The sequence below is a fragment of the Pipistrellus kuhlii genome, unplaced genomic scaffold (genome assembly GCF_014108245.1).
Source record: "Pipistrellus kuhlii isolate mPipKuh1 unplaced genomic scaffold, mPipKuh1.p scaffold_m20_p_101, whole genome shotgun sequence".
NCBI lineage: Eukaryota > Metazoa > Chordata > Mammalia > Chiroptera > Vespertilionidae > Pipistrellus > Pipistrellus kuhlii.
This window is the reverse complement of record NW_023425407.1, coordinates 433,995-459,536: the sequence shown is the minus strand read 5'-3', so window position 1 is coordinate 459,536 and position 25,542 is coordinate 433,995. Positions and strand designations below refer to the sequence as shown.

The 25,542-nt window shown below is 63.9% G+C and overlaps 1 protein-coding gene across 8 annotated transcripts; it reads left to right on the top strand.

Annotated features, from left to right (window-relative positions):
- On the top strand, positions 1–24,631 carry SBF1 (SET binding factor 1). 8 transcript variants are annotated; one of them, XM_036430108.2, is made up of 41 exons: positions 3–222; positions 6,148–6,233; positions 6,584–6,721; positions 6,906–7,055; positions 7,143–7,253; positions 7,579–7,602; positions 7,848–7,953; positions 8,080–8,212; positions 8,300–8,408; positions 8,493–8,606; positions 8,684–8,761; positions 9,041–9,154; positions 9,224–9,352; positions 9,420–9,518; positions 9,622–9,826; positions 9,905–10,017; positions 10,968–11,117; positions 11,317–11,385; positions 11,458–11,616; positions 11,703–11,965; positions 12,036–12,208; positions 12,283–12,356; positions 12,428–12,623; positions 12,783–12,910; positions 13,318–13,496; positions 13,568–13,701; positions 13,794–14,001; positions 14,121–14,317; positions 14,391–14,528; positions 17,142–17,219; positions 17,519–17,700; positions 17,779–17,958; positions 18,363–18,650; positions 18,730–18,856; positions 18,928–19,058; positions 19,132–19,362; positions 22,887–22,994; positions 23,093–23,304; positions 23,833–23,920; positions 23,987–24,118; positions 24,202–24,631. In XM_036430108.2, the coding sequence occupies exons 1-41, from the start codon at positions 168–170 to the stop codon at positions 24,298–24,300; spliced, it is 5,688 nt and encodes a 1,895-aa protein (XP_036286001.1). In that variant the 5' UTR covers positions 3–167; the 3' UTR covers positions 24,301–24,631. The 8 variants fall into 8 exon arrangements, 7 of the variants coding, with proteins under 7 accessions (XP_036286005.1, XP_036286001.1, XP_036286000.1 ...); XM_036430107.2 differs by having other exon boundaries at positions 6,906–7,064; XM_036430110.2 differs by lacking the exon at positions 7,579–7,602.
- The last annotated feature ends 911 nt before the right edge of the window (positions 24,632–25,542 follow it).

Here is a 25,542-nt window from a genome sequence, read left to right as displayed (position 1 = left end):
GGGGCGCGCCCGGGCGGGCCGGCTGGCTGGGAAGATGGCGGCGGGAGCCCTGGCCGCCGCCGCGGAGCGGGCCCCGGGCGTCCGGAGAGCGCGGGCAAGGGCGGGGGCCGGGCCATGAGCACGCCGCCCTCGCGTCCCCGAGCCGCGGAGCCCGCCCGCCCCTCGCCATGGCGCGGCTCGCGGACTACTTCGTGCTGGTGGCGTTCGGGCCGCACCCGCGCGGTGAGTGCCGGCGGCCGTAGAGGGGCGGCCGGGGCGGGCGGGCCGAGGCCGCCGGGCCGGCGTCGCGATCGTCCGGGCACCTGCCGCGCCGGGGCGGGTCCGGAGGTCCTGGGTCCGGGGCGGGCGGGGAGAGGGTCGGGCCGCGCCTGCCGCCGCACGCGGGGCAGAGCCGGCCAGGCAGCGCCGCGGCGTCGCCGGGGTGAGCGAGGGCCGGGCGGGCGGCCTCCGGCTCCCAGTGGGTGGGACGGGCTCCCCGCCTTGGCCGGCTGCCGGGCGGCTGTGCCTCAGGCGACACCATCTTCCGCTCGCGAGCCCCTCCGCTGACCCCGGAGCCTCCGGCCTGAAGCGCAGGCCCGGCGCGGAGTGCCTCCGGCCCGGGCGGTTGGGCGGGTGCAGGCGAGGGCTCGGGGCTCGGGGATCCGGGGATGCTTCACCTAGAGGTGGTGTTGGAGCTGGAGCTGGAGGATTTCAGGAGGAAATGGGGGAGAGAGAAGAGCATTCCTGGCAGAGGGCCCACGTCCTCAGGCCTGCAAGCCCAGCCCGGAGCGGGGGTCAGCGTGCTGCCTGCTGTCCGTGTCCGGGAGGGCCTGTCTGGGGTCAGCGCCGCGTCTGGAGCCCTTCAGCGCGGGGACAGGAGGACCCAGAGCCGGCATGACATCAGCAGCAGTCTGGGAGGCAGCGCCCGGGAGCAGTGCCCTGTGCCAGGCCCTGCACAGCCCTTTGTGCGCCTGACCTCACTGTCCCAGGGCAGCCCACCCAGGCCTCCCTGCGGGCGCCCCGTGCACAGCGGGCTCGGGCGCCTGGTCCTAGAGCCGCTGGAGGGGTCGGCCGTGCTGTGGGAAGTGTGCCGTTGGGGATGGCTTGTGGTCAGGCTGAGCTGAACCCTGAGCCTATCGCCCACCCTGCTGCTTATCAGTCCTGCTGTTAGTCACCACCCAGGACCCAGACTTCCTCTCCTTGCCTGCTGGGTCCTGCGCACTGCAGACCCTGCTCAGGGCCCTCCCACTCAGGACTCTCTCCCCTCCTCTGTTCCCGGCTGTTGGAATGCACCCCTGACACCTTCCGTGTCTGTGGGGAGCGTGTCCTCTCCTCCCGGGGTGTTCTCGTGGGCAAGCGCCATTCTGCACACGGTGGGCGCACTGTCAGTGGTGTACAGGCCAGAGGGGTGCATGGGACCCAGGGAGCAGGCTGGGGCCCCGTGTGAGGGTGCTGGGCAGGGGCTGCGTGTGCAGAGCAGGTTTGGAGGCTGATGATGCTGAAGGTGGTGTGGGTAGGATCCGAGGAGGCAGAGACCATGCTGATGGTGTGACAGCAGGGGTGGGGCATTGAGGGGGAATATGAAGGAGGCATGGGTGGGCTCCTTAACAAGCTGGTTGTGACATGTATGTGCTCATGGGGTATGCACCCCACATGTATGTGCCCTTTGACCAGGATGGGGAAGGCTGGAGCCCACAGTTCCCACTTACCGTAAGTGGCAGGAAGGAGTGGTTCCCCTGCTGTCCGCTGCCTTGGGGGTGGGGCTCTGGAGCCCCTAGACCACTGCTCCAGGCTGCTGGCCAGCCACCCAGCCTCAGGACTTCCCTTGGCAGGCTTTGTCTATTCCTGTGAGGAACAAGCCCACAAGCCGGGTGCCTGCTGTGGGGCCAAGGGCAGAGGAGCACTGTGTGGGGGGTCAGCAGGCCCTGCTTCGCCACTTGCTAGCTCTGACCTTCGGCCGGTCTGAGGCTCTCTGCACCCCAGTTTCCTCATCTGCAGATGGGATGAGTCATGCAGACCTGCCAGGCTGCCATGAGCATGAGATGGACACACATGAAGCTGTTCACATGGCGGCTCCAGGAAGTGGTGGGTGTCTTGTTAGTGCGAGCAGCAGGTGTGCGGACACCCCTAGGCACAAACGGAGTGGGCACGTCCGTGGGAGGAGGAGGGGCCTTGCGTGCTGGAGGCCTAGGACATTACTTGGGTTCATGGAGGTGTTGGGAGATGGATATCTGGCCTGTACCTGGACGTCCTGCCGGAGCTGTGGCTGCAGGGCCTGGTGCCGAGTCCCAGAGTGTTGCCAGAGGGTCACGACCTGGCAGATCTCTCCAGGGAGGAGGGTGGGGGAAGGAGGGACCCCCTCATGGAAGAGGATGGGTGGCCCCTCCCTTGTGGGTGGGAACTCCTCCGCACCAACACAGGCACCCTGCTGGTCTGGGAACATCTCAGATGCCAGACAGATCCCTCTGTCCACCTCCCGGCCTGGGAGAGCCCTGGTAGTGTCTGCTGACTTAACGCAACGTGGCCAGTGCTGGTTGTGCCTTTGGGAGCCAGAGAATGGCTGACCAAGTGTCTGAGGGACTGGGGGCTGGACCATCATCTGAGAAGACCCCCCTTCCATTTCATGGCCTGGCCTCTCAGTCCTGACTGAGCTGAGCCGCCACATTCCTGTGCCCATCACTCTCCCCACCCCTGCCCTGCCCTGCCTCTGGAGCAGGTTGGGGCTGTTTGGGTGGCCTCGGTTGGCTCCCAACCCCCACCTGGGAGTCGAAGGGTCCTAGGCCTTGGGTCTGGCCTGACTGAGGAGGCTGCGAGCCGTGGTTATGGGGCTCCAGAGCGCCCAGCCCTTGTATGGCTGCAGCCCCTCGGCACGCCTGCGCAGTGGCTGGGGGCAGAGGGAGGAGCAGGAGGGTGCTGCCTGCCTTTGCTCTTCTATGGCTGGGCTGGTCCCAGGGCGTGTGCACCGCCCTGGCCTCTGCCCACAGTGCAGGCTAGCCCAGGCGGCCTCCAGCACTGAGCCTGGCACTGGTGACGGCGCTGCCAGCAGATGACAGAAGGCATGCCCTGTGTTCTCCCGCCCCTTGTCAGCCTCAGCCCACACGGGACTGGCTGCCGGGATGTGGCTGTGGGAGGAAGCTCTGGTCCCTGTCTGTGTCTCAGGGGACCTAGTGCTTTCCTCCTAGGCCCCCCCCCCCAGCCATGTGACACAGGGCTGTGCTGGTCCCTGGGGTAGGGGCAGCTCAGGGCGGGCAAGGAGCAGCAGCAAATCACCTCCATGGCCGAGGGCTCCCTCGGATGGGGGTGCTGGGAGACAGGGCAGAACCCACCCTCGCCTCAGGGTGTGGCCACAGCCCAGCTGCAGCCTGGCCCCTGCCAGCACAGACTGAGGTGTGGGCTGGGGTCTCAGAGGGCTCAGGAGAGCCAGGCTTCTCTACCGCATGCCCTTCCAGGAGCCTGTGTGCCTGGGGCACCCGGGCCCCGGAAGCTGCACTCTGACTGAGGAACCTGTTTGCTTGTGGGGTATGAGTGGGGCTGGCTGTGGGCGGATGGTGGTGCAGCCAGTTGTGTGCATTCCGCCAGCCCTCATTGGGCTGTGGGCTGTGCCAGGCCCAGGTGTGCTCTGGATATGCAGACGGAGCTTCTTGCTCACGGAGCTCCCATTTGGCCCAGCCAGCCATCAGGTGTACAAGAATCAGGTGTGTACCAAAACCGGTTTGGCTCAGTGGATAGAGCCTGCAGACTGAAAGGTCCCAGGTTTGATTCTAGACAAGGGCATGTACCTTGGTTGTGGGCACATCCCCAGTAGGGATGTGCAAGAGGCAGCTGATTAATGATTCTCTCTCATCAATGTTTCCAACTCTCTATCCCTCTCTGTAAAAAAATCAATAAAACACATTTTAAAAAAATAAAATATATATTTTTTAAAAAGAATCAGGGGTGTGGTGGAGGCAGGCAGGTCCTGCAGGCCCCAGGCTCAGGCAGCAGACTTCTGCCTGAAGGAAGGGACGCAGTTTGGGCTGAGGCCTGAAGGTCAAGTTTGGGGTCATCGTGGTCCAGAGAAGTGATGTGAGCACCCCTTGCCTTGCCCAGCCACCTGCCCTTAGGTAGTGGGACAGTTCAGGAGTTGTCCCCAGTTGGTTCTTTGGAGGGTGGAGCCCCTGCAAGTAAGAGTTGACATTTCCTACGATGAGATGAATGGGGAGAGGAGGGGGCGGTGGACAATGCCAGCTGCTCTGTCCGCATCCTGGGGGAAGAGGCTGCTGGGAGAGCTGCCTGCCTGGCCTGGACGGGAGGCTGTGGGACAGAGCTGCGCACACCCCCTTCCTTCCTCCGCCTCTGCCTCGTGGCAAGAGCTGGGTGAGCCCTGGGTGTCAGCCAGACCTGGGCCCAGAAGTGGTTTGGAGCCCACACCAGTCAGCCCTCCAGGGCGAGCTTTGGGGAAGGAGCCATCCCTTGGGGCACGCCAGCCTGGACCAGGCAAGGGTGGCCCTTGGGGGGGCCTGGAGGAACCCCAGAGGCTTTGTCGTGGTGGGCTGTGGGCAGGTGTGTCAGTGTGTGAGCACCAGACAATTGTCCCTTTCCCCCACCTTGTCTTGTCTGCCACCTCATCTCCGAGCGAGTGTCGTGCTGGGGGGGGGCGGGAAGCAGGAAGCTGAGGTTTTGTGAGTCAGGCCCCTCACCGCCACCTCCAGCGCCACCTCCAGCCCGCCAGAACCTCCTGTTGCCGGCCTTGGTGCTGTCTGAGGACCCGGAGGTTGTCTCCTGAGAGGGCGCTTTCTGACCTCAGGACCCTGCCCATCCTCCCTGTCCACCCTGCTCTCTGCTGCCCTGGGCAGCAGTGAGGCTGCGGGGGTGCGGGAGGCTTGTATTTTTCTGGTTCACTCTGCTGCCATGCGGGGCGGGAGCTGGAGGAAGAACAGAGACTGTGTCCTTTCTCCCAGAGTCCCGAGAAGCAAGGGCCCCCCAACAGGGCCCTGCCATCCCTCTAGTTTGGCTCTGGGCTGAGTAAGAGCCGCTGTGTGACTTTGACCTGGGGCAGTGCCCGGGCTCGGAGTGGGGGAAGTAGATGAGACGGGCTTAGGGGCCCTGGGGTTCCAAGGAGTGGTTGGGTCTCTGGGGAGCACCCTGTGCGTGAGGCTGGGAGGCAGCTTCTCCAGAGACAGCAGGGATATGGGCCTCCTCCCTGGCCCAGGGTGGCCTCCTGTGCCCCCTCAGCACTCCTCAGAGTTTGCTGGCTCCTTCCGGGGGTGCCTGTCTCTGCGGCCGTGGGCACAGTGGTCTTTCCTCTGCCACACACAATGCGTTGAGACCTCTGCCTCTCAAGTGAGCTTTGGCTGGCGGGTGAGGCAGAGCCAGGGAGTGGGGCTGGGTGCTGGGCTGCCGGGTGCCCACTTTCTTGGTGCCTATCTGTCAGGCCAGGGGCATCGTGAGGGCCTGGTGCCGAGGCTGGTGGTTGGCTGGGGGACAGTCTGGAAGGATTGCCCCCTGGCTGGAGGGGTGTGCTGTGCAGTCGGCTGGTGTGCAGGCTGCAGGTGGCTTCTGGGGGGTAGGGGGGAAGTACGGGGTGGGGTGCTGACACTGGGGCCAGGCCTGGGAGTAGGAGTGAGACTGAGGTCCCAGTCCCACAGCAGGCCTTCTTTTTGCCCTCTGGTGGCCTTGGGGTCTGTGGCTGCCCAGTGGCCTCTCTCAGGATTATTTTTAGGGAAATTATAGGTGTGGGAGCTGAGGCTCGCCTGGTGCCAGATGAGGACGGGGGCGGGGACGTTTCCACCCAGGGCTTCGAGGCTCCGGCCTGGTGGGGGTGGAGGTGGTGGTGGTGGTGGTGGTGGTGGTGGTGGTGGTGGTGGGGGTGGGGGTGGTGGTGGTGGTGGGGGTGGGGGTGGGGGGGGGGGGGGTGGGGGTGGGGGGGGTGGGGGGGGTGGGGGTGGGGTGGGGGGGGGGGGGGGGTGGGGGGATGGGGGGGTGTTGGAGGGGTGTAGGGTTGGGGTAGGGGGGGTGGGGGGGTGGGGGGATAGGGGAGTGTGGTGGGGGGTGGGGTTGGGGGTAGGGGGGTGGGGGGGTGGGGGGGGGGGTGGAGGTAGTGGGGGTGGGGGTGGGGTGGGGGTGGGGGGGGGGGTGGTGGTGGTGGTGGTGGTGGCAGGTGCTCTGACCGCCTGCTCCTGTCCTCAGGGAGTGGGGAAGGCCAGGGCCAGATCCTGCAGCGCTTCCCGGAGAAGGACTGGGAGGATAACCCCTTCCCTCAGGGCATCGAGCTGGTGAGTGGGGTGCTGGCTGCTGGGGGGCCGCCCCCCTAGGGTCCAGGAGATGTCTGAGCTGCTTCGGAGGGTGGGGGCAGCGGCACTGGCTTGGCTGACGGGGTGCTGGGTTCGCACATCCTGTCATTCCTCCCTCCTCACTACAGGGACATGTCCTGCACCACAGGGTCTGCACCCCACCCAGGCTATTTCTCCCTTTTGTGGGGGGGCGGGCGAGGTCAGGAGGTGAGGTGCACCGGGTGGCCCAGGGAGGGGCTAGCTGCTGATCTGGAACCGGCATCCAGGCCCTGGCTGTGCACATGCTCCCTGCAGGATGCAGAGGGAGCTGACCTCTGACCCCCCTCCCACAGTTTTGCCAGCCCAGCGGGTGGCAGCTGTGTCCTGAGAGGAACCCACCGACCTTCTTTGTTGCTGTCCTCACTGACATCAACTCTGAGCGGCACTACTGTGCCTGCTTGACCTTCTGGGAGCCAGCAGAGCCCACACAGGTCAGCTTGGGGCTGCGCCCCTGTCCCTGCCCCTATCCCTACCCCCGCCCCTGCCCCTGGGAGTGCCTCCCTGTCTGTGGCTGTCCTGGCACCTAACCCCATGGAGCCTGGAGTCACCCATGTCCTCCTGCTGGGCTCATGGGACCTGCCTGGGAGCCGGGCGAACAGGCTTTTCTGTCCACAGGAAGCTGTGTGCTCGGAGGACGCTGCTGGGAGGGAAGAGGAAGCCGTCGAGGGAGGCTCAGGGCGACTGTCACCGGGCACATCCGGCCCTCCTGGCCAGTTATTTGCTCCAAAGACGCTGGTGTTGGTGTCTCGGTTGGACCACGTGGAGGTGTTCAGGGTGAGGCGGACAGCCAGGGCACGAGGCCGGGCGTGGGTCTCCCGCAGCTGCTGCCATGCTCCTCTCTGGCTCTTGCAGAACAGCCTGGGTCTCATCTACACCATCCACGTGGAGGGCCTGAACGTGGGCCTGGAGACCGTGGTCGGGAACCTGCTCACCTGCATCATCCCACTGGCTGGCGGCTCACAGGTGGGTCTTGAGGCAGCGGCTGGGCGCTCCTTGCTCCCCTGGCTGTGGGAGTGGGGCTGTAGGCACTCCACAGTCCCGCCTGGGCGGAGCACAGCCCCAGGCCTGGGACACGCGTGTGTCTTGGTGCACTGCCATCTGCCACCCTTCCTTGGCCTGCCTGCTTGCCTGCGTGTCCGTGTCTCGCCTGGCTCTCTGCCTGGCACCTGTCAGTGTGTCTGTCCTCTTGCTCCTTGGGGGTGCTGTCCCTGGATGCTCAGCCTCTTTGTCCGAGCCGCCGTGTGCGAGTGTGTCTAACTGTGTCTCTCTGCCCGTCTGTCCTGTGCAGCTGGACTCTGTTGAGGACGGAGTGGTACGGACTCTTTGTTTTTTCTACCCACCCAGGCCCGTCCCTGCCCCAGGTCAGAGGCCCCGAGCTCTCTCGGCAGCACTGCTCGGGCCAGCAGAGGCTGGTGTGGCCTTTCCCTCGGGCCTGCTGCTGCCCCAGCCAGTCCCACCTCGGGCCCTGTCAGCCCCCCAGGCCTGCTGAGGCCACGGAGCTCTGGGCTGACTCGGGTCTGGGTGGGTCTCTGAGCACCGGTCTCTCTCCTCCCACAGAGAACCATCTCGTTGGGGGCGGGTGACCGGCAGGTCATCCAGACCCCACTGACTGACTCCCTGCCCATCAGCCGCTGCAGTGTGGCCCTGCTCTTCCGCCAGCTAGGTGAGCCTGCCGCCCCGTCCGCCAGGCCTCCTTTACCCCCCTGGCCGGGGTCAGAGGTTGAGGCTATCACTGTACGTGGGGTGGGATGGGTGGGGCGGAGCCTGCCAGCCTGTCCTCTCCCTTCAGGCATCACCAACGTGCTGTCTTTGTTCTGTGCTGCCCTCACCGAGCACAAGGTGCTCTTCCTGTCCCGGAGCTACCAGCGCCTCTCAGACGCCTGCCGGGGACTCCTGGCCCTGCTGTTCCCGCTCCGATACAGGTGCCTGCCCCGGGCCCCTGCTGCCCCTGGCCCCTCCGCCCAGCCCCCTCCTCGGGGGCACCCACCTCACTGAGCCGGCCTTTGCAGCTTCACCTACGTGCCCATCCTGCCGGCACAGCTCCTGGAGGTCCTCAGCACGCCCACGCCCTTCATCATCGGCGTCAACGCAGCCTTCCAGGCAGAGACCCAGGAGCTGGTGAGGGCCGTGTGTGTCCGCCCGTGCTCCAGGCCTGCTGGCCGGACTGCGGGCCCCTGACCACACGCCGCCTTTGGTCCGCAGCTGGATGTGATCGTGGCTGACCTGGATGGAGGGACGGTGACCGTCCCCGAGTGTGTACAGATTCCGCCGCTGCCGGAGCCACTGCAGAGCCAGACGCACAGCGTGCTGAGCATGGTGAGGCCGCGGGCAGCCGGGAGGCGGGGCTCAGCGCCGGGCTGGCTCGCCTGACGGCGCTCCTCTCTGCTGCTTAGGTCCTAGACCCGGAGCTGGAGTTGGCGGATCTCGCCTTCCCACCCCCCACAACATCCTCTTCCTCCCTGAAGATGCAGGTGGGGGTCACAATGCGCCCACCCTGCAGCGGGTCACAGGCCTCGGGGGAGGGGGTGCTGAGCTCCGAGGGCCCCGGGCAGGAGGGGTGCTCAGTGCTGTTGCAGGCACCCCTGCGCTCTGGAGGGAGGGGGCTGGAGGGAGAGGAGGGTCTGAGGCACCTGGGGAGCCTGGGCAGGGCCTGCACAGGCTTTGGGTTCGAGGAGGTGGAGCCTGGAGTGGGTGGAGGGTGAGGGCTGCCTGGGCAGGGCTGGGCACTCACCTGCACTCACCTGTTCCAGGACAAGGAGCTGCGGGCTGTTTTTCTGCGGCTCTTTGCTCAGCTGCTGCAGGGCTACCGGTGGTGCCTGCACATGGTCCGCATCCACCCGGAGCCCGTCATCCGCTTCCACAAGGTGGGCATCAGGGCGGCACGGCGGCGGGTAGCAGGCAGTGCCTGGGGGCTGACCTCCTTGTGCCCCCAGGCAGCCTTCCTGGGCCAGCGTGGGCTGGTGGAGGACGACTTCCTGATGAAGGTGCTGGAGGGCATGGCCTTCGCAGGCTTCGTGTCGGAGCGCGGGGTCCCCTACCGTCCGACGGACCTGTTTGATGAGGTGTGCCCCGCCCCCTCTGGGAGGAACCCCCCCAGCCTGGCCAGGGCCTGATGCTGCCTCTCCACAGCTGGTGGCCCACGAGGTGGCACGGATGCGGGCGGATGAGAGCCACCCCCAGCGGGTCCTGCGCCACGTCAAGGAGCTGGCGGAGCAGCTCTATAAAAACGTAGGTGGGCGGCCCCGGTGGGCGGCCCCGGGGGCCACTCTGCGGCCCCCCCCTGCCTGGGAGCCCTGGTCTGCCCGCCCACGCTTTCTGTACGCCCCCCCAGGAGAACCCGTACCCCGCTGTGGCTATGCACAAGGTGCAGAGGCCAGGGGAGGCCAGCCACCTGCGGCGGGCGCCCCGGCCCTTCCCCCGGCTGGACGAGGGCATGGTACAGTGGATCGTGGACCAGGCCACGGCCAAGATGCAGGGAGCACCCCCCGCTGTGAAGGCCGAGAGGAGGACCACCGTGCCCTCGGGGCCCCCTATGAGTGCGTAATGGGGTGAAGGCACTGAGTTCGGCCCGGGTGGGTGTGAGGTCAGAGGTGAGTGTGTTCTCTGCTCCCCAGCCGCCATCCTGGAGCGGAGCAGCGGGCTCCATGGCAACAGCGCTCGCCGCCTGGAGGTGGTTCGAAACTGCATCTCATATGTGTTCGAGGGGAAGATGCTTGAGGCCAAGAAGGTGAGGGCGCGGGGCACGGGGGATGCTGGGTGTGGGAGTGCTGGGCCCCCGCTGGGTCTGCTCACCTTCCGTCAGCTGTGGGAGCTGGGCTGGCAGGGAGGGCTGTGGGTGGCAGGGCTCAGGTCCCCCCACCTCAGTGGGGTTCAGTGAGAGCCATTTTCTTCAACTTCCCTTTTTATTAAATTCACTGGAGGGAAGTTGGCTAATGGCCACGTATGTTTCAGATGTGCAGTGTGACACATGACCTGTATTTTGCAGTGTGTGCTCATCACCCAAATTCAGATCATCTTCCATCACCACATACGCTGTTTCCCCGAAAATAAGACAGTGTCTTATATTAATTTTTTCTCCCAAAGTTACGCTAGGTCTTATTTTCAGGGGATGTCTCATCTTCCCATGCGCTAGGTCTTATTTTCGGAGGATGTCTTATTTTCGGGGAAACACGGTACTTGGCTTCTTTACCCTTTCCTGCACCTCCTACCCCCCAAAGGTTTCTTCTTCCTTCACAAAATGTGTTGACCCATGTGTGTTTTCTTAAAAGCTGATAGAAAAGGGGACCCACACACCGCTGTGCTGGTGCTCACGACAGCTGGGGTCTTGGGACAGCTGTCTGGGTTCCTCCAGCCACAGCCGCCTGGGCCCGGGGGCGGCAGTTCCCCGTTTCCCCATGAGCAGCAGCTTGTGCTGGGATGCGGAGGCCTGGCGAGCTCGCTGAGCGCCGTGCTGTGCTCAGTGCCGTCTGCACACTGGCTGGTGAGCGTGCAGCCTGCACCCTCCTGTCTCCGCCTACACGAACTTTCGTGTGTGGAACCCTGAAGTCGCAGCGCCTGGCACACTGGCCTGGACACCTTCTGAGGTCCTGTGTTTACAGCCTGGGACCCGCCCCTCCAGGGCACAGTTGATGGTCCCTGCGTAGTCACACGCACTCTGCCTCCGTGCTCCATCCCCAGCTGCTCCCGGCCGTGCTGAGGGCGCTGAAGGGGCGTGCGGCCCGCGGCTGCCTGGCCCAGGAGCTGCATCTGCATGTGCAGCAGAACCGCGCCGTCCTGGACGACCAGCAGTTCGAGTTCGTCGTCCGGATGATGAACTGCTGCCTGCAGGTGAGGCGGCCGCCACGGGCCACAGGGTGCCGGCCCTGCCAGCGGGTGGGGGAGGCCCGGTCTGTGGGTGGGTGCCGGCTTGTCCTTCCCTGAACCTTTGGACAGCCCAGGGCAGCCTGGGGAAGGTTCAGGAGCCAGAGAGGTGGGTGCCCTGGGAGGCGAGGTGGGGGAAGGTCTGACGGCTCTGGCGCTGCCGCAGGACTGCACCTCCCTGGACGAGCACGGCATTGCTGCCTCTCTGCTGCCCCTGGTCACTGCCTTCTGCCGGGTGAGTGCTGGCGGCCCCGTGCGCCCCTGCCCCTTCCCACTGCCCCTGCTGACGCCCGCCTGGCCTCTGTAGAAGCTGAGCCCGGGGGTGACGCAGTTTGCGTACAGCTGCGTGCAGGAGCACGTGGTGTGGAGCACGCCCCAGTTCTGGGAGGCCATGTTCTACGGGGATGTGCAGACCCACATCCGGGCCCTCTACTTGGAACCTGCCGAGGACCGAGACCCCTCCCAGGTGCGCGGAGACCTCGGCCTGGAGGTTGGGGCGGGGGTTGGGAGGGGCGGGCCTGGCCCGTCCCGGCTCACCCTCGGCCATGGCAGGGCTGGGAGGAGCCTGCAGAGGAGGAGCGCTCGGCCCTGGATGTGGCTTCCGAGCAGCGGCGTCTGTGGCCCACGCTGAGCCGCGAGAAACAGCAGGAGCTGGTGCAGAAGGAGGAGAGCACGGTGTTCAGCCAGGCCATCCACTACGCCAACCGTATGAGCTACCTGCTGCTGCCCCTCGACTCCAGCAAGAGCCGTCTGCTGCGTGAGCGCGCGGGGCTGGGCGACCTGGAGAGCGCCAGCAACAGCCTGGTCACCAGCAGGTGGGTGGGCCTCCGTGGGCGGGGGGGGCTCGGCCGTAAGGCCTGTGCCCACCGTGCCCTCCCACCCCAGCATGGCAGGCAGCGTGGCCGAGAGCTACGACACGGAGAGTGGCTTTGAGGATGCAGAGACCTGCGACGTGGCTGGGGCTGTTGTCCGCTTCATCAATCGCTTTGTGGACAAGGTCTGCACAGAGAGCGGGGTCACCAGCGACCACCTCAAGGGGCTGCATGTCATGGTGCCAGGTATGGGGGTCTGGGTCTGGAAACACGCCCCGTGGGCCTGGGCGTGGCCCTGGGTGAGGACCGCTGTCTCCCAGACATCGTCCAGATGCACATCGAGACCCTGGAGGCTGTGTACCGCGAGAGCAAGAGGCTGCCCCCCATCCAGAAGGTGCGTGGGGCCTGGCGGGGCGGGGCCCGGGGCCTGGGCTGGGTCCTGAAGTGCCGCCTCTGTCTGAGCAGCCGAAGCTGCTACGGCCTCACCTGCTGCCCGGCGAAGAGTGTGTGCTGGACGGCCTGCGTGTCTACCTGCTCCCGGACGGGCGTGAGGAGGGCGCAGGGGGCAGCGGGGGTGGCCCCGCCGTGCTCCCGGCCGAGGGCGCCGTCTTCCTCACCACCTACCGGGTCATCTTCACGGGGATGCCCACCGACCCCCTGGGTGAGCCTTTGGGCGTGCCTCTGCCCTGCCCACCCTCTCCTTCCCCCGCTCGGGTGCAGGGCACCGCTTCCCTTCCCTCCACCTGCCGGCCCCCTGAGCCCTGGGGCCCCCAGGCTGGGACCTGTCCCCTCCCGTCCCCTGACTCTGCTCCTGCCGCAGTGGGGGAGCAGGTGGTGGTCCGCTCCTTCCCGGTGGCCGCGCTGACCAAGGAAAAGCGCATCAGCGTCCTGACCCCCGTGGAACAGATCACGCAGGACGGGCTGCACCTGCGCTCCTGCACGTTCCAGGTGGGCCCGCGGGGGCAGGCAGGGTGCAGTGGGTGATCTGCCAGCTTTGTGGGTGCTCCTGTTTGCTCTATGGGTCCCCAACCTTTGAGTCTGTGTCTGGAGTGTGCCGCATAAGCTCAGCACAACTCATAACGGGCACGCACACAGAGGAGACGTGGTGAGAGCCCATGCCCCCTACCTTCCAGCCTGGGGTGACACACCCGCCAGCCCCAGGGGTGCACAGCGCGATGCAGAGGCAAGGGGGCCCTTCACAGCCGCCCGGGCGTTCCCCTGACCCCGGGGCCCGCTGGTCGCAGGGTATTAACCGTCCGTCCGTTAGGAAGGCGCAGGGTTTCCTATAGGCCCGCCGCCTCTGGTCGTAGCCAGGCCCGGGCCGCCCAGACCTCAGAGGCCTGTGTGTGTCGCAGCTGCTGAAGATGGCCTTCGACGAGGAGGTGGGGTCCGAGAAGGCCGAGCTCTTCCGCAAGCAGCTGCACAAGCTGCGGTACCCGCTGGACATCCGGAGCACCTTCGCCTTCACCCTGGGCGCCGGGCACACGCCCAGCCGGCCGCCCCGCGCCGCCAAAGACAAGGGCCCCTCTCTCAGGTGTGGAGCGGGACGCCTCCCAGACCGCTGGGTGCGGCCCGGGCCTGTCCGCTCACTGCTGACTCCCCCAGGACCCTGTCCCGGAACCTCGTGAAGAACGCCAAGAGGACCATGGGGCGGCCGCACATCACGCGGAAGAAGTACAACCCCCCCAGCTACGAGCACAGGGGCCAGCCCCCCGAGGACCAGGAGGACGAGATCTCAGGTGCTGTGGGCGCCCTGGGCGGTCGGGGTGCAGACCCCTGGGCGGAGGCTCTGGTGCTGTGGGGGTGACGCTCCTATTGCCGGGCCGCCCAGTGTCCGAGGAGCTGGAGCCTGGCACGCTGACCCCGACCTCGGCCCTGAAGCCCTCCGACCGCATGACCATGAGCAGCCTGGTGGAGCGGGCCTGCTGCAGGGACTACCAGCGCCTGGGCCTGGGCACGCTGAGCAGCAGCCTGAGCCGCGCCAAGTCCGAGCCCTTCCGCATCTCTTCGGTCAACCGCATGTACGCCATCTGCCGCAGGTGCGTGCGGCCTGGGCCTCCAGCGCCGGCAGCGCGCTGCAGACGCCGCGGGCTGGTGCCGCCTGCCCGCCCTCTCACCCCGCCCTCTCACCCGCCGTCTCACCCCGCCCTCCTCACAGCTACCCGGGGCTGCTCATCGTGCCCCAGAGCGTCCAGGACAACGCGCTGCAGCGCGTCTCCCGCTGCTACCGCCAGAACCGCTTCCCCGTGGTCTGCTGGCGCAGCGGGCGCTCCAGGGCGGTGCTGCTGCGCTCGGGGGGCCTGCACGGCAAGGGCGTCGTCGGTCTCTTCAAGGCCCAGAACGCGCCTTCTCCAGGTACCCACCCTCCTCCGCACGCGTGCCCCGTGCCCGCGCCCCGTGCCCGCTGCAGCTCTGCCTCCTCCCCCAGGCCAGTCCCAGGCGGACTCCAGCAGCTTGGAGCAGGAGAAGTACCTGCAGGCCGTGGTCAGCTCCATGCCCCGCTACGCCGACACGTCGGGCCGCAACACGCTCAGCGGCTTCTCCTCAGCCCACATGGGCGGCCATGGTGAGGGAGCTCATGGGCCAGAGGACTTTTGGGGTCACGGTGATATTTGTGGAGGGCAGGCCAGTGAGGGGGCAGCATGTTTGGGGTCTGAGACGAGGGAGAAGGCCCAGCATGGGACCAGGTGAGTGCCCTGACCCCCTGCTCTGACCACTCCTATCCCCTCACTGCGCTCCCAGGCCTCCTGGTCGTCCCTGGACACAGCTCTCAGAACCCCGTCTGGTCCCGTCCCTCCTGCGTCCCCTCAGTGTCCCATGGCCCACTCCAGCCAGCCAGCCTACCTGTTGGCTTCTCTCCTTCTCTCTCCTGGCCCCTTGGGCCTGGTCTGCACTGGTTTTACATCCCTTCCCCACCAGGGCCCTCTCCGTGCTCACTGGGCCCACTGTCCCTGGTGGTCCACGCCTGGTGGGCCTCCCTCTGTCCACCCCAGCCCTGCCCAAGAGCCCTCCCTTTTCTGTGGCTCTGCCCTGCATGCAGAGAAGGCCTCAGGCCCTGCAGGTCGGGCGGAGGGCCTAGGGGCCATCAGTGCACCCGCCCTTTGCTGCAGGGACACTGGTGCAGACTGGCCCCTGTAGAGGGGTAGTCTGGTCTCCTGGGCAACAGGTGGGAAACCTGTTGAGGAGGTGATCAGGTGGGTGCTGGTTGCGAGGAGAGGCCAGACAGGAACCACCCATGAGGGCCTCATTCTGTAGTTAGAGAGGAGGGTCCTCCTCGGGGGTTCCACTCCAAGGCACTTACTTCCGCATCCCCCTTCCCACCTGATCCCATAGGCTTGTGCCTGACCCCAACCTCCCACTCCCCATACCCCACCGTGTCTAACCTTATCTCTCCGTCTGCCTCAATTTCTTCCTCCTGACCCCGTCTCCACCTGACCCCGTCTCCACCTGACCCCGTCTCTACCTGACCCTGTCTCCACCTGACCCTGTCTCCACCTGACCCTGTCTCCACCTGACCCCATCTCCCGACCTGACCCCGTCTCCACCTGACCCCGTCTCCACCTGACCCCGTCTCCACCTGACCCCGTCTCCACCTGACCGCATCTCCCGACCTGACCCTGTCTCCACCTGACCCCGTCTCCCCACCTGTCCACTTGACGCCGCCTCCACCTGACCCCGCCTCCACCTGATCCCGTCTCCCCAACTGACCTGTCTCTCCATCTGACCCCGTCTCCATCTGACCCCGTCTCCCCAACTGACCCCGACTCCCCACCTGTCCACCTGACCCTGTCTCCCCACCTGACCTCGTCTCCCCACCTGACCCCGTCTCCCCCGGCTGCCGTGGCTCAGGGGCCACATGAGGGCCACTTCTCCGTGAGTCCTGCCCCATCGGTGCAGAGGGAATGTGGTGGTCGCTTCCTGGTCAGGCTTCCTGATTCCCTCCATCCCTACCCTCATGCTTGTCCGCGTTTTTCTCTGTGGTTAACACGCTGGGGTGACAGGCAGGGTTTGGGGGCTGGTGGTACTACCCACAGGCCAAGCCTTCCAGAAGCCCGAACGTCATCCTTGATTCTTTCCCCTCTGCCCACCCCGAGTCCCCGTCTGCCCTCCTCCACCCGTGCTGTGGAGGAGCGGCTCCAGGCGCACGAGGGCCTCGCCTGCCCCTCCTGCCCTCACATGCTCCCTCTGCTGCCTGAGCAGCCTCCCTCCCACTCTTCAGGGCTCAGGTCCCCTGTCTGTCACCACTTGCTGGGCGCTCGGGACAAGGGGCTGGGAATGGGCAGCCAGCGCCTGGTGGTGCTCATGGGGACGTCCTCTGGGGCACAGATCTGACCTCCTCACTGCTCAGCATGCTCTACTCCGTGGCTTCTGCTTGTCCACGTCAGAGGCCACCTTTGCGTGTGACTGCCGGGTATGCTGTTGCACTGCCTCCCACGCTCCCTGGTGCCTGCCTCTCCCTGCGGCCACCTGGGCACTTCTGACCCCAGCCTCCTGGTTCCCTGCTTCGGGGCATGCCTGTCGCCCTCGCTGCTCACCTCAGCTGTGTCACGTCACCACATGACAAGGACACGCCATGTCCTCCTGGGTGTGCCTCCTGTCCCGCAGGGAGGGCTGGTGGGGCTTGTCTGGAGACTGCTCTAGTGGGCAGCCTTGTCCCTCCTGCCTCCTCGGGGCCAGGGCGGGATGCCAGCTCCAAAGCCGCTGCCTGGCGAGGTTGCCTGTGCCTCTGGCTGGGCCGGACCAGCCCATGAGCCTCGGGCCTTCCTCCACCTAGGGTGGGTGCTGGGGCTGCCCGCCTGGTCCTGACAGCCGTGCTCCCTGGTTGTGGGCTGGAGCTCCCGGATCTGGTTGCTGCTGGCAGAAGCTGCTTGGTGGGATGTGCTGGGAGCGGCTTGGGGCCGTGCCATTGGTCCAGAGACCCAGGGACAGGTCATGGAGGAGGTGTTTGAAGGGGAGCCCAGGGTTCCTGCCTCCTCTGACCCTGCCTCCCTGCCTAGCCAAACGCTCCCTGGCCTCCCTCAGAGGCCCTGGGCCTTGGCGCGGACCCTGCTGCCCGGGGGCTCCTGGGGGCATGGTGGAACCCAGTCCTGCATGTGGCCCCTTTGGTCCACAAGACCTCATGCTGGGCACACACATGGGCCTGGGCCAGGCCTGAGCCTTCTTTCTGCTGTGCCCCCAGTGCCCAGCCCCAGAGCCAGGGTCACCACGCTGTCCAACCCCATGGCGGCCTCGGCCTCCAGACGGACCGCACCCCGAGGTACCGTACCATCCACTCAGGCTGGCTCCCCACACCTGGCACAGATGCCCCCGTGTGACTGAGTCATCGTGGGCACTAACGTCCCCCCACGCCTGCACTAACGCCCCACACAACAGACTGGCATAACCCAGCCCTCCCATGGCCCTGGGCACTAACCTGGCACCCGAGTCCTGCCCCCACCCCAACTCTGACGCAGCTCAGGCCCCGAGGGTCCTGCTGGCCTCCCCGCCTCCCCGGGAGTCAGCCCAGGTAAGTGGTGCCTGGCCCAGCTCGGGGGCTGATCTGGTCTCTCCGTGCAGGTAAATGGGGCAGTGTTCGGGCCAGCGGGCGCAGTGGTGGGCTCGGTGGTGATGTGGGCTCCCGGCTAGCAGGCAGAGACATGCTGGGCCCCCCCCAGGCGAACGGGGCTCCCCCAGACCCAGGCTTTCTGCGGCCCCATCGTGCAGCCCTCTACATCATTGGGGACAAGGCCCAACTCAAGGTGACTGACTGACTGGTGGGGGCATGGGGCCAGGTGGGGCCTGGAGCCGAGCAGGGCTCACCGTGCTGCCTCCTCCAGGGCGTGCGGCCAGACCCCCTGCAGCAGTGGGAGCTGGTGCCCATCGAGGTGTTTGAGGCCCGGCAGGTGAAGACCAGCTTCAAGAAGCTGCTGAAGGCGTGTGTCCCGGGCTGTCAGGCCTTGGAGTCCGGCCCCACCTCCTTCCTGCGCTCGCTGGAGGATTCGGAGTGGCTCACCCAGGTCAGCACTGCCCCTGCCCCCGCTGTGGCCGAGGGCCGTCGGGGGTGAGGAGATGGGGAGGGGCTTTAGGCTCCCCGAGTCTGGCCCTTCATTCCCTGCTGCCAAGGACAAAGGAGGGCTTGGCTCACTTGTCCAGCAGGATTGGGCCCTGGGGGGGAGTGGTGGCCACTTCGCACCCAGGTCAGGGCCACTGCTGTCCTTTGCGGGGTGGGGTGTTGTGTGTGCATCCCACGGACGGCCACCTCTCCACTGCTGGGGGCTGGGGAGGGCAGGAGGCAGCAGGGGTCGGCTGTTCATCACTGTACCTTGCCGGCCGCCCTGGGTGCATTGCCTCCATGGCTGCCCTCCTGGGGACGTGTGGGTCCCAGGGTGTTTGGCCTGGTCTGAGTTGCTGGTCCCTGCAGATCCACAAGCTGCTGCAGGTGTCGGTGCTGGTGGTGGAGCTCCTGGACTCGGGCTCCTCTGTGCTGGTGAGCCTGGAGGACGGCTGGGACATCACCACGCAGGTGGTGTCCCTGGTGCAGCTGCTCTCGGACCCCTTCTACCGCACGCTGGAGGGCTTCCGCCTGCTGGTGGAGAAGGAGTGGCTGTCCTTTGGCCATCGCTTCAGCCACCGGGGGGCCCACACCCTGGCCGGGCAGAGCAGCGGCTTCACGCCCGTCTTCCTGCAGTTCCTGGACTGTGTGCACCAGGTGAGTGGGTGGCTGTGGTCGAAGGCTGAGCCCCGGTCCTGGTCGCTGGCCCCTGACCCCAACCTCTGACCCTGCACAGGTGCACCTGCAGTTCCCCATGGAGTTCGAGTTCAGTCCCTTCTACCTCAAGTTTCTCGGCTACCACCACGTGTCCCGCCGCTTCCGGACCTTCCTGCTGGACTCGGACTATGAACGCATTGAGCAGGGTAGGGTGCCGGTGGTGGGTGGGGCAGGGTGGGTGGGGGCTGGCTGTGAGGCTCAGTGCTGCCCCCTGCAGGGCTGCTGTACGAGGAGAAGGGGGAGCGCAAGGGCCCGCAGGTCTGCAGGTCTGTGTGGGAGTATGTGGACCGGCTAAGCAAGAGGACGCCCGTGTTCTACAACTACATGTATGCGCCCGAGGACACGGAGGTGAGCTGGGCAGGGCCCGGTTGAGCATGTGGGCTTCTCCTGGCCCAGCTCCTCACGCCACTCTTGCCCCCAGGTCCTGCGGCCCTACAGCAACGTGTCCAACCTGAAGGTGTGGGACTTCTACACGGAGGAGACGCTGGCCCAGGGCCCCCCGTACGACTGGGAGCTGGCCCAGGTGTCCCCGGAGCCCCCGGAGGAGGAGCGGCCTGACGGCGGGGCTCCCCAGAGCAGGCGCCGTGTGGTGTGGCCCTGCTACGACAGCCGCCCCCGGGTGCAGCCCGATGCCATCTCACGCCTGCTGGAGGTACGTGCGTGTGTGTGCGCGTGCGTGCATGCGTCCAGTGGCCCTGCCTTCACCTGCCTGCAGCTGCCTGCCAGCCTGCTGGAGCCTACCCTGCCCTGGATGCAGGACCCGGCTGTTGTCAGAAACCCCAGCTTCTCTGGCCTGTGCACGCTCCCTGCCACCAGGGGCTGGCCCTCAGGGAAGGCGAGTTCTCCCAGGTCCTGGTGCGCCAGCTCCCACCCCCTCCTGGTCCACCTGCCTCGTGTCCCCTTCCGAGAAACACTGGGCCTCCTCTCCTCGGAGGTCATGTGTGCTCTGCCTCCGAATCGGGATCTGTTGGGGCCAAGGCCCTGGGACAGGGAAGAGCCATGTGAGCTGGGGGTTGGGGGTGGGGCTGGGTGCTGGGACACCCAGCAGTCAGGAGGCGTGGGCAGGCTGTCTGAGTGGCTGTGGGGACCATCTCAGCATCTTGGAGCTTGTTTGCTTGTGGGGAGAGGAGAGGTGCTAATCCCTGCGTCCCAGGGAGGCGGTCGTGCAAACTGACAGGAACAGGGCTCAGCAGGGCCGCACGGGGCCTGGCCTAGGGCACCTGCCACCAGGGTCTCGGGGAGCACAGGGCCACGGGTCAAGCACAGGGAACAGCAGAGTCCTACCTTCTCTCTGGGAACACAAATAGACTGGGGTCTAGAGTGAATTGTTCCCTAACTTCCTACAACCCACCCCGTGAGGCCCGTTCCGTCTGTGCTTTGACTTGGACTGCGTGTGCCTTTCCATTTAAATGTTTCTTTTATCAGAATGTGGTTCCGTCTCATCTGTTCTGATGGTTCCTTTCATTGGAATTTTTACTCCATTTACACTTAATTGTTGATGTGGTTTGGTTGAAGTCTAGCATCTTATTATTTTCTACTTCACTGTTTTGTCCCTTTCCTAACAATTATTTGTTCATATTCTGGGTTTGCTTTAGTAGGCTTTTGAGCTATACCTCTTCGTGTTACTCTTAGTGGTTGTGAGGGACCACAGTAGTCCTCCCCTAACAATCCATGGTTTCAGTCACCTGTAATCAGCTATGATCCAAAAATAACAAATGAAAGACTTCAGAAACAACTCACAAATTTAAATTGCGCATTATTCTGGGTGACAAGATGGTACTGTGCAGCGCCTGCTGCCTGCCCGGCACCAGAACCCTCCTCCCTCCCTCCCGGCACCCCCCCCCCCCCCCCACGCCTGCCTGTGAGCCTGGAGTCACCTTGGGTGTCAGACTGACTCACAGTATTGCAGTGCTTGGTTGAAGTCACCCTTGTTTTACTAAATAACAGCCCAAACCCATTCACATAACTTCCTACAACGCGTAAGTCAACTTTATTATTACGATTGGTAATCTCTCAGTATGCCTGATTTGTAAGTTAAAACTTACTGCAGGTATGTTGTGCAGGAGAAAACATAGTATAGGTGGCCGTTTGGTGTACTGTTCACGGTTCAGACATCTGCTGGGGGTCTTGGCACGTGTCTCTGGGGTAAGGAGATGACTGAACAATCTTGCCACCTTACACACGGACCCAGTCAGCAGCACCTGCCTCATCACGCCTTTCTGTCATGTTCACTTCACTGGGGCAGAGACACTGAGGTCACTTCACTGGGGCAGAGACACAGTAGGGGTGGTGTTTACATAGCCTGGTGTTGACGACATTAGGACGTGAAAAAGCCTCTGTAGTTGCCATGTTCAGTCTTTGCTCTTTGATTGTAGATCTGACCTGGTCTCATCCCCGTTGGCCTGAAGGACACGGGCTGTTTCTGGTAGTGCAGGTCTGCCAGTTCAGCTTCTGTTCCCCTGAAAATGTCTGCATTTTTATAAAATACAGGTGTTTTATTTTTATTAAAACACCTGTATTATTAAAGGGTGTTTTCTGTGTGTAGGATTCTGGATTGACGGCTTTTTATACTCAATAGTTTAAAAATATCATTCCAAACGTTTTCTGGCTTGTAGTGTTTCTGATTAAAAGCTGGTGCTCATTCTTATGCTTATAAACTACATAAAACACACACACACCCCTCCCCTCCCCCCCATTACCTTTAAGGTTTTTCTCATCATCTTTGGTTTCAACAATTTGACCGTCACATGGTTTTTCTGTGTTCATTCTGCTTGGAGCTCTTTGAGCACTTTTAATCTATGAGATGGTAGTTTTCAACATGTTTAATACATTTTAGGCTATTTCTTTTAAAGTTTTTTCTTCACAATTCTCCCTTCTTTCCTCTGGGACTTGATTTTCCCAGTCATTTAGGCTATTTTCCCTCCTATTTTTTTTAGTCATTTAGGCTAATTTCCCTCTGCAATTCATTTTGGAGCATTTCTATTATCTTGTCTTCAAGTTTATTTCTCTTCTTATGTTTATGTGCACTTAAGCCTGTCTGATTTTTCATTTTAGATGTTTTCAGCTCTAGAATTTTTTTTAATAGTTATATTCTCAGGAGAGCTCCCATCTGTTCAATCATTATGTCCATCTTTAAATCTTAAAACATAACTTTTCCTTTTCTTGTTTGGTCACTATAATACCAATTTCATTTTGGGGGCTGTTTCTTTTAACCTTTCCACTAAGGATGGATCGCATTTTCCTGCATTTTTGCTTGTCTAATAATTTTTTATAAGCTGGACATTGTGGGTTCCATATTGCTGAGCATCAGGAATGTGTTGTCTTCCTTGAAAGTGTCTTGAATTTTATTCTTGTAGGCAGCTAATGGGCTTGTGTCAGCGGGTCTTTCCTGGGCTTGTTTCTCAGCTTTGTTAGGGCCGCTCGAGAGACACCTTCCCTTTGGTTCAGAGGAGCCTGCTCCACAGACGGGGCCTCGCCAGAGCTTGCCCTGGGTGTGCCATTCCTTTATCTCGCCGCAGTGCGTCCCCTGAGCTTTAGCTCTCAGGTCCTTAGTAGATGCTTAGGCCTCGAGACGCCTTGCCTGGCACGTGGCAGTTTAATTGGGCCAAACACTCAGGAGGCCTCCGTGTGGTTTCTGTGCCATCCCTCCTCTCCAGCCTCCTGGTGGCTGCGCCCCTCCGCCCCTCAGTGCTTGGCTCGGGCTCTGCCGCCCGTCTGTGGCCGTGGCCCTGGTGTCACTATCTCAGGGCCTCCGGCCGCACTTGTCCGGCCCATGGGTACCTATGGTGGCCGGTCAGGAGCCGGACACTGTTGTGGCCAGAGGTGGATGTCCCGCCTCCGAGGGCACAGCAGCCGGCAGTTGCATTGTTGCGTTCTGAGCGAGCATGCCACTTTCTGGGAGGGATCGGGCTTCTCTATTCCAGCCATTCTCCTGCCTTAGCCTGCTGGATTGGTCGTGCCCTGATTCTGTTGTGATACCTCTTGCTTGTTTGGTAAAACTTCCAGTTGAAGTTTAGATTTTGCACCTCCGTGCACCTGTCCCCCCTTCTCCTTTTGTTCTGTTACACGTTAGCCCTTTTCCTACTTTCTCACTTTCCTGTATTTTCTTCCTTTTCCGTTTCATGTCCCAGGGTTGGTACTTCTTCTGAATAATGCTAGCTCACTCCTTCTCCCCAGGAGCTGCAGCGGCTGGAGACCGAGCTGGGCCGGCCCCCCGAGCGGTGGAAGGACAGCTGGGATCGGGTGAAGGCTGCCCAACGCCTCGAAGGCCGGCCAGACGGACGTGTGAGCAGGGGCGGCTGTGAGGGGCTGGGGGGGCGGCTTGGTGCCAGGAGGTGGTTCAGGCTGCCCGGCGCTGACACAGGCCCATCTCTTGCCCCCAGGGCACCCCCAGTTCTCTGCTGGTGTCCAGTGTGCCCCACCACCGCCGCTCGCTGGGTGTGTACCTGCAGGAGGGGCCTGTGGGTTCCACCCTGAGCCTCAGCCTGGACAGTGACCAGAGCAGTGGCTCCACCACGTCCGGCTCCCGCCAGGCCGCGCGCCGCAGCACCAGCACCCTGTACAGCCAGTTCCAGACTGCCGAGAGTGAGAACAGGTGTGAGGCAGCTCCCCGCGGGCGGGGCACTTCTGGGCTGGGGCCTTTGGGGAAGGTCTAGTCATTCTCCAGGGAAAGGACTTGTGGGGGAACCCCATGGTGGCTGAGCATCAGCTCAGTTGCTAAGGACACGATAGTGGCTTGGAAAGGGTTTGGGATACAGAACCAGTGACCACAGCCCAGCCCAGAAGGTGGCTGCAGAGCAGAGGGACAGGTCTATGGGCTCTGTGAGGGCAGGCAGGGTGCCAGGTGAGGTTGGAGTAGGTTCCCGGTGAGGCCAGGGCCTGGGGAGCTGCTGGATGTTCCTCCTCTTCCACGGCACCTGCCCTGTGTGCGGGGCTGCTTCACGGACACCCGAGGCTGATGTGGGGGGCTCTTCTCCACTTTCCTGGGGCTCCCTGGTCAGTGCTCCAGCCTCGGGTCTTTTGGGGACAGGGGCCTTGGTCTTGCTGCTAGGACTGGCCAGGAGGGGAGGGGACAGCTGGGCCTGGCTGGGCACTCATGGCCCCGGCTCCGCTGCCGATGCAGGTCCTATGAGGGCACCCTCTACAAGAAGGGGGCCTTCATGAAGCCCTGGAAGGCCCGCTGGTTCGTGCTGGACAAGACGAAGCACCAGGTGAGTGGTCCGTGGGCACAGGGCGGGCAGGGGCTAGGACCTGCCCTGACGTCCTGTCCCCCTCAGCTGCGCTACTACGACCACCGCACGGACACAGAGTGCAAGGGGGTCATCGACCTGGCGGAGGTGGAGGCCGTGGTGCCTGGCACGCCCACCATGGGCGCCCCCAAGACCGTGGACGAGAAGGCCTTCTTCGACGTGAGCTGTGGCCAGGGTGCAGGAGGAAGGCGGGCGGGTGGGCGGGTGGGCGGGCCGAGGACTCAGCTGCCCACCCTCCCCAGGTGAAGACGACTCGTCGTGTTTACAACTTCTGTGCCCAGGACGTGCTGTCGGCCCAGCAGTGGGTGGACCAGATCCAGAGCTGCCTGTCAGACGCCTGAGCCCAGCCCTGCTGCGCTGTGTCCAGTTACAGACCACTAGGGGTGGGCAGGGCCCCCCGGCCATGTTTACAGCCCCCACCCTTGACAGTATTGAGGCCCAGCCCCCGAATTTGTGTGTACAGCCCCTGCCATTCCCACCCTGCCCACCCCGCCCGCCTGGCCAGCTCTGACCCATTTTGGAGTCCTGGCTGAGCGTTGGCGGGAGGCGCCATGGTACAGCCCTCTGGGTGGGCCTGTAAATAGTCCCGCCCTGTCCGCGTGGTGGCCCCGGCGGCCCGCAGGCACCCTGTTCCTACAACAGAGTCTATAAAGAGAACTAACTATGTGCCACCCGCCTGCTCGCCTCGGCTTCCCAGCGGAAAGGACCAGGTCGGCATGCACAGCCCTGGGTGGCTCCGCCAGGTCCCAGCTTGGTCCCGGCCCCCATCTCCCTGGCGGCGGGGGCTGTGGGGTCCAGAGCCTGAGGATGTCCCTGGTGCCGACGAGGCAGTGGTTTCCGTAAGGGGAGGTGGAGTTGGTTGCTTGCATGGCTCTTGGGAAGCTGTCCAGAGGGCAGACTGGGCGGAGGGCTGGAGGATGGGGTCTCTGATACATGCTGGTTGCTGGTCAGATCAAAGGAGGTGCTAGGAGGGTGGGCTGGGAGCGAGGGTGCCCAAGGATGTGGGGAAGAGGGTCATATATGGAGCCGGCGTGGCTCTGAGGCACTGACTGTTCCTGATGACCCATTCAGACATGAGCCCCACCGGCCCGGCCTCACCTGTGGGGGTGGGGGATGGATGTTAGAGCTGAGAGAACACTGCAGAGGGGCTGGTGGTGTGAGGGCCTAGGTGGAGGTGGCATCTGTCGAGAAGATGATAAGCAGAGGCGGACACAGGTGCAGGCGGGACCTCTGCCAGCGTAGGGGTAGGGGTTGGGGTAGGAGTGGGACCCCCAGGTCCTCCCATGCCAGGCTGATGGCTGTGGGACCGTTTCTAACACCCAGGAAACTGACAGGCTTGAGGTCCTGTGCCTGGATGTTGTGGGGTCATGAAGCTTGCTCCCTGGGGTCGGGCGTAAGCTGGAAGTCATCAAAGCAGTGGCACCAGGGCTTCCTGGGAGACCCTCCTCCCTACCAGTAGCCAGGCACAGACCCTGGAGGGAGACACTGCCCTTCAGCTGCCCCACCCGCCTGGCCAGGGAGGACGGGGCGGCCCTTGTGAGCTGCGGGCAGAGGCTGCTTCACAAGGAGAAAAAGCTCAATGT

What these genes read in the sequence shown, in the direction of transcription:
- SBF1 (XM_036430107.2), top strand. Translation starts at nt 168, where the DNA reads ATGGCGCGGCTCGCGGACTACTTCGTGCTGGTGGCGTTCGGGCCGCAC. An exon ending in CGACGGACCTGTTTGATGAG is followed by an intron (nt 9,353 to 9,419) that starts GTGTGCCCCGCC and finishes GCCTCTCCACAG; the next exon opens with CTGGTGGCCCACGAGGTGGC. An exon ending in GGCTGCCCCCCATCCAGAAG is followed by an intron (nt 12,357 to 12,427) that starts GTGCGTGGGGCC and finishes CTGTCTGAGCAG; the next exon opens with CCGAAGCTGCTACGGCCTCA.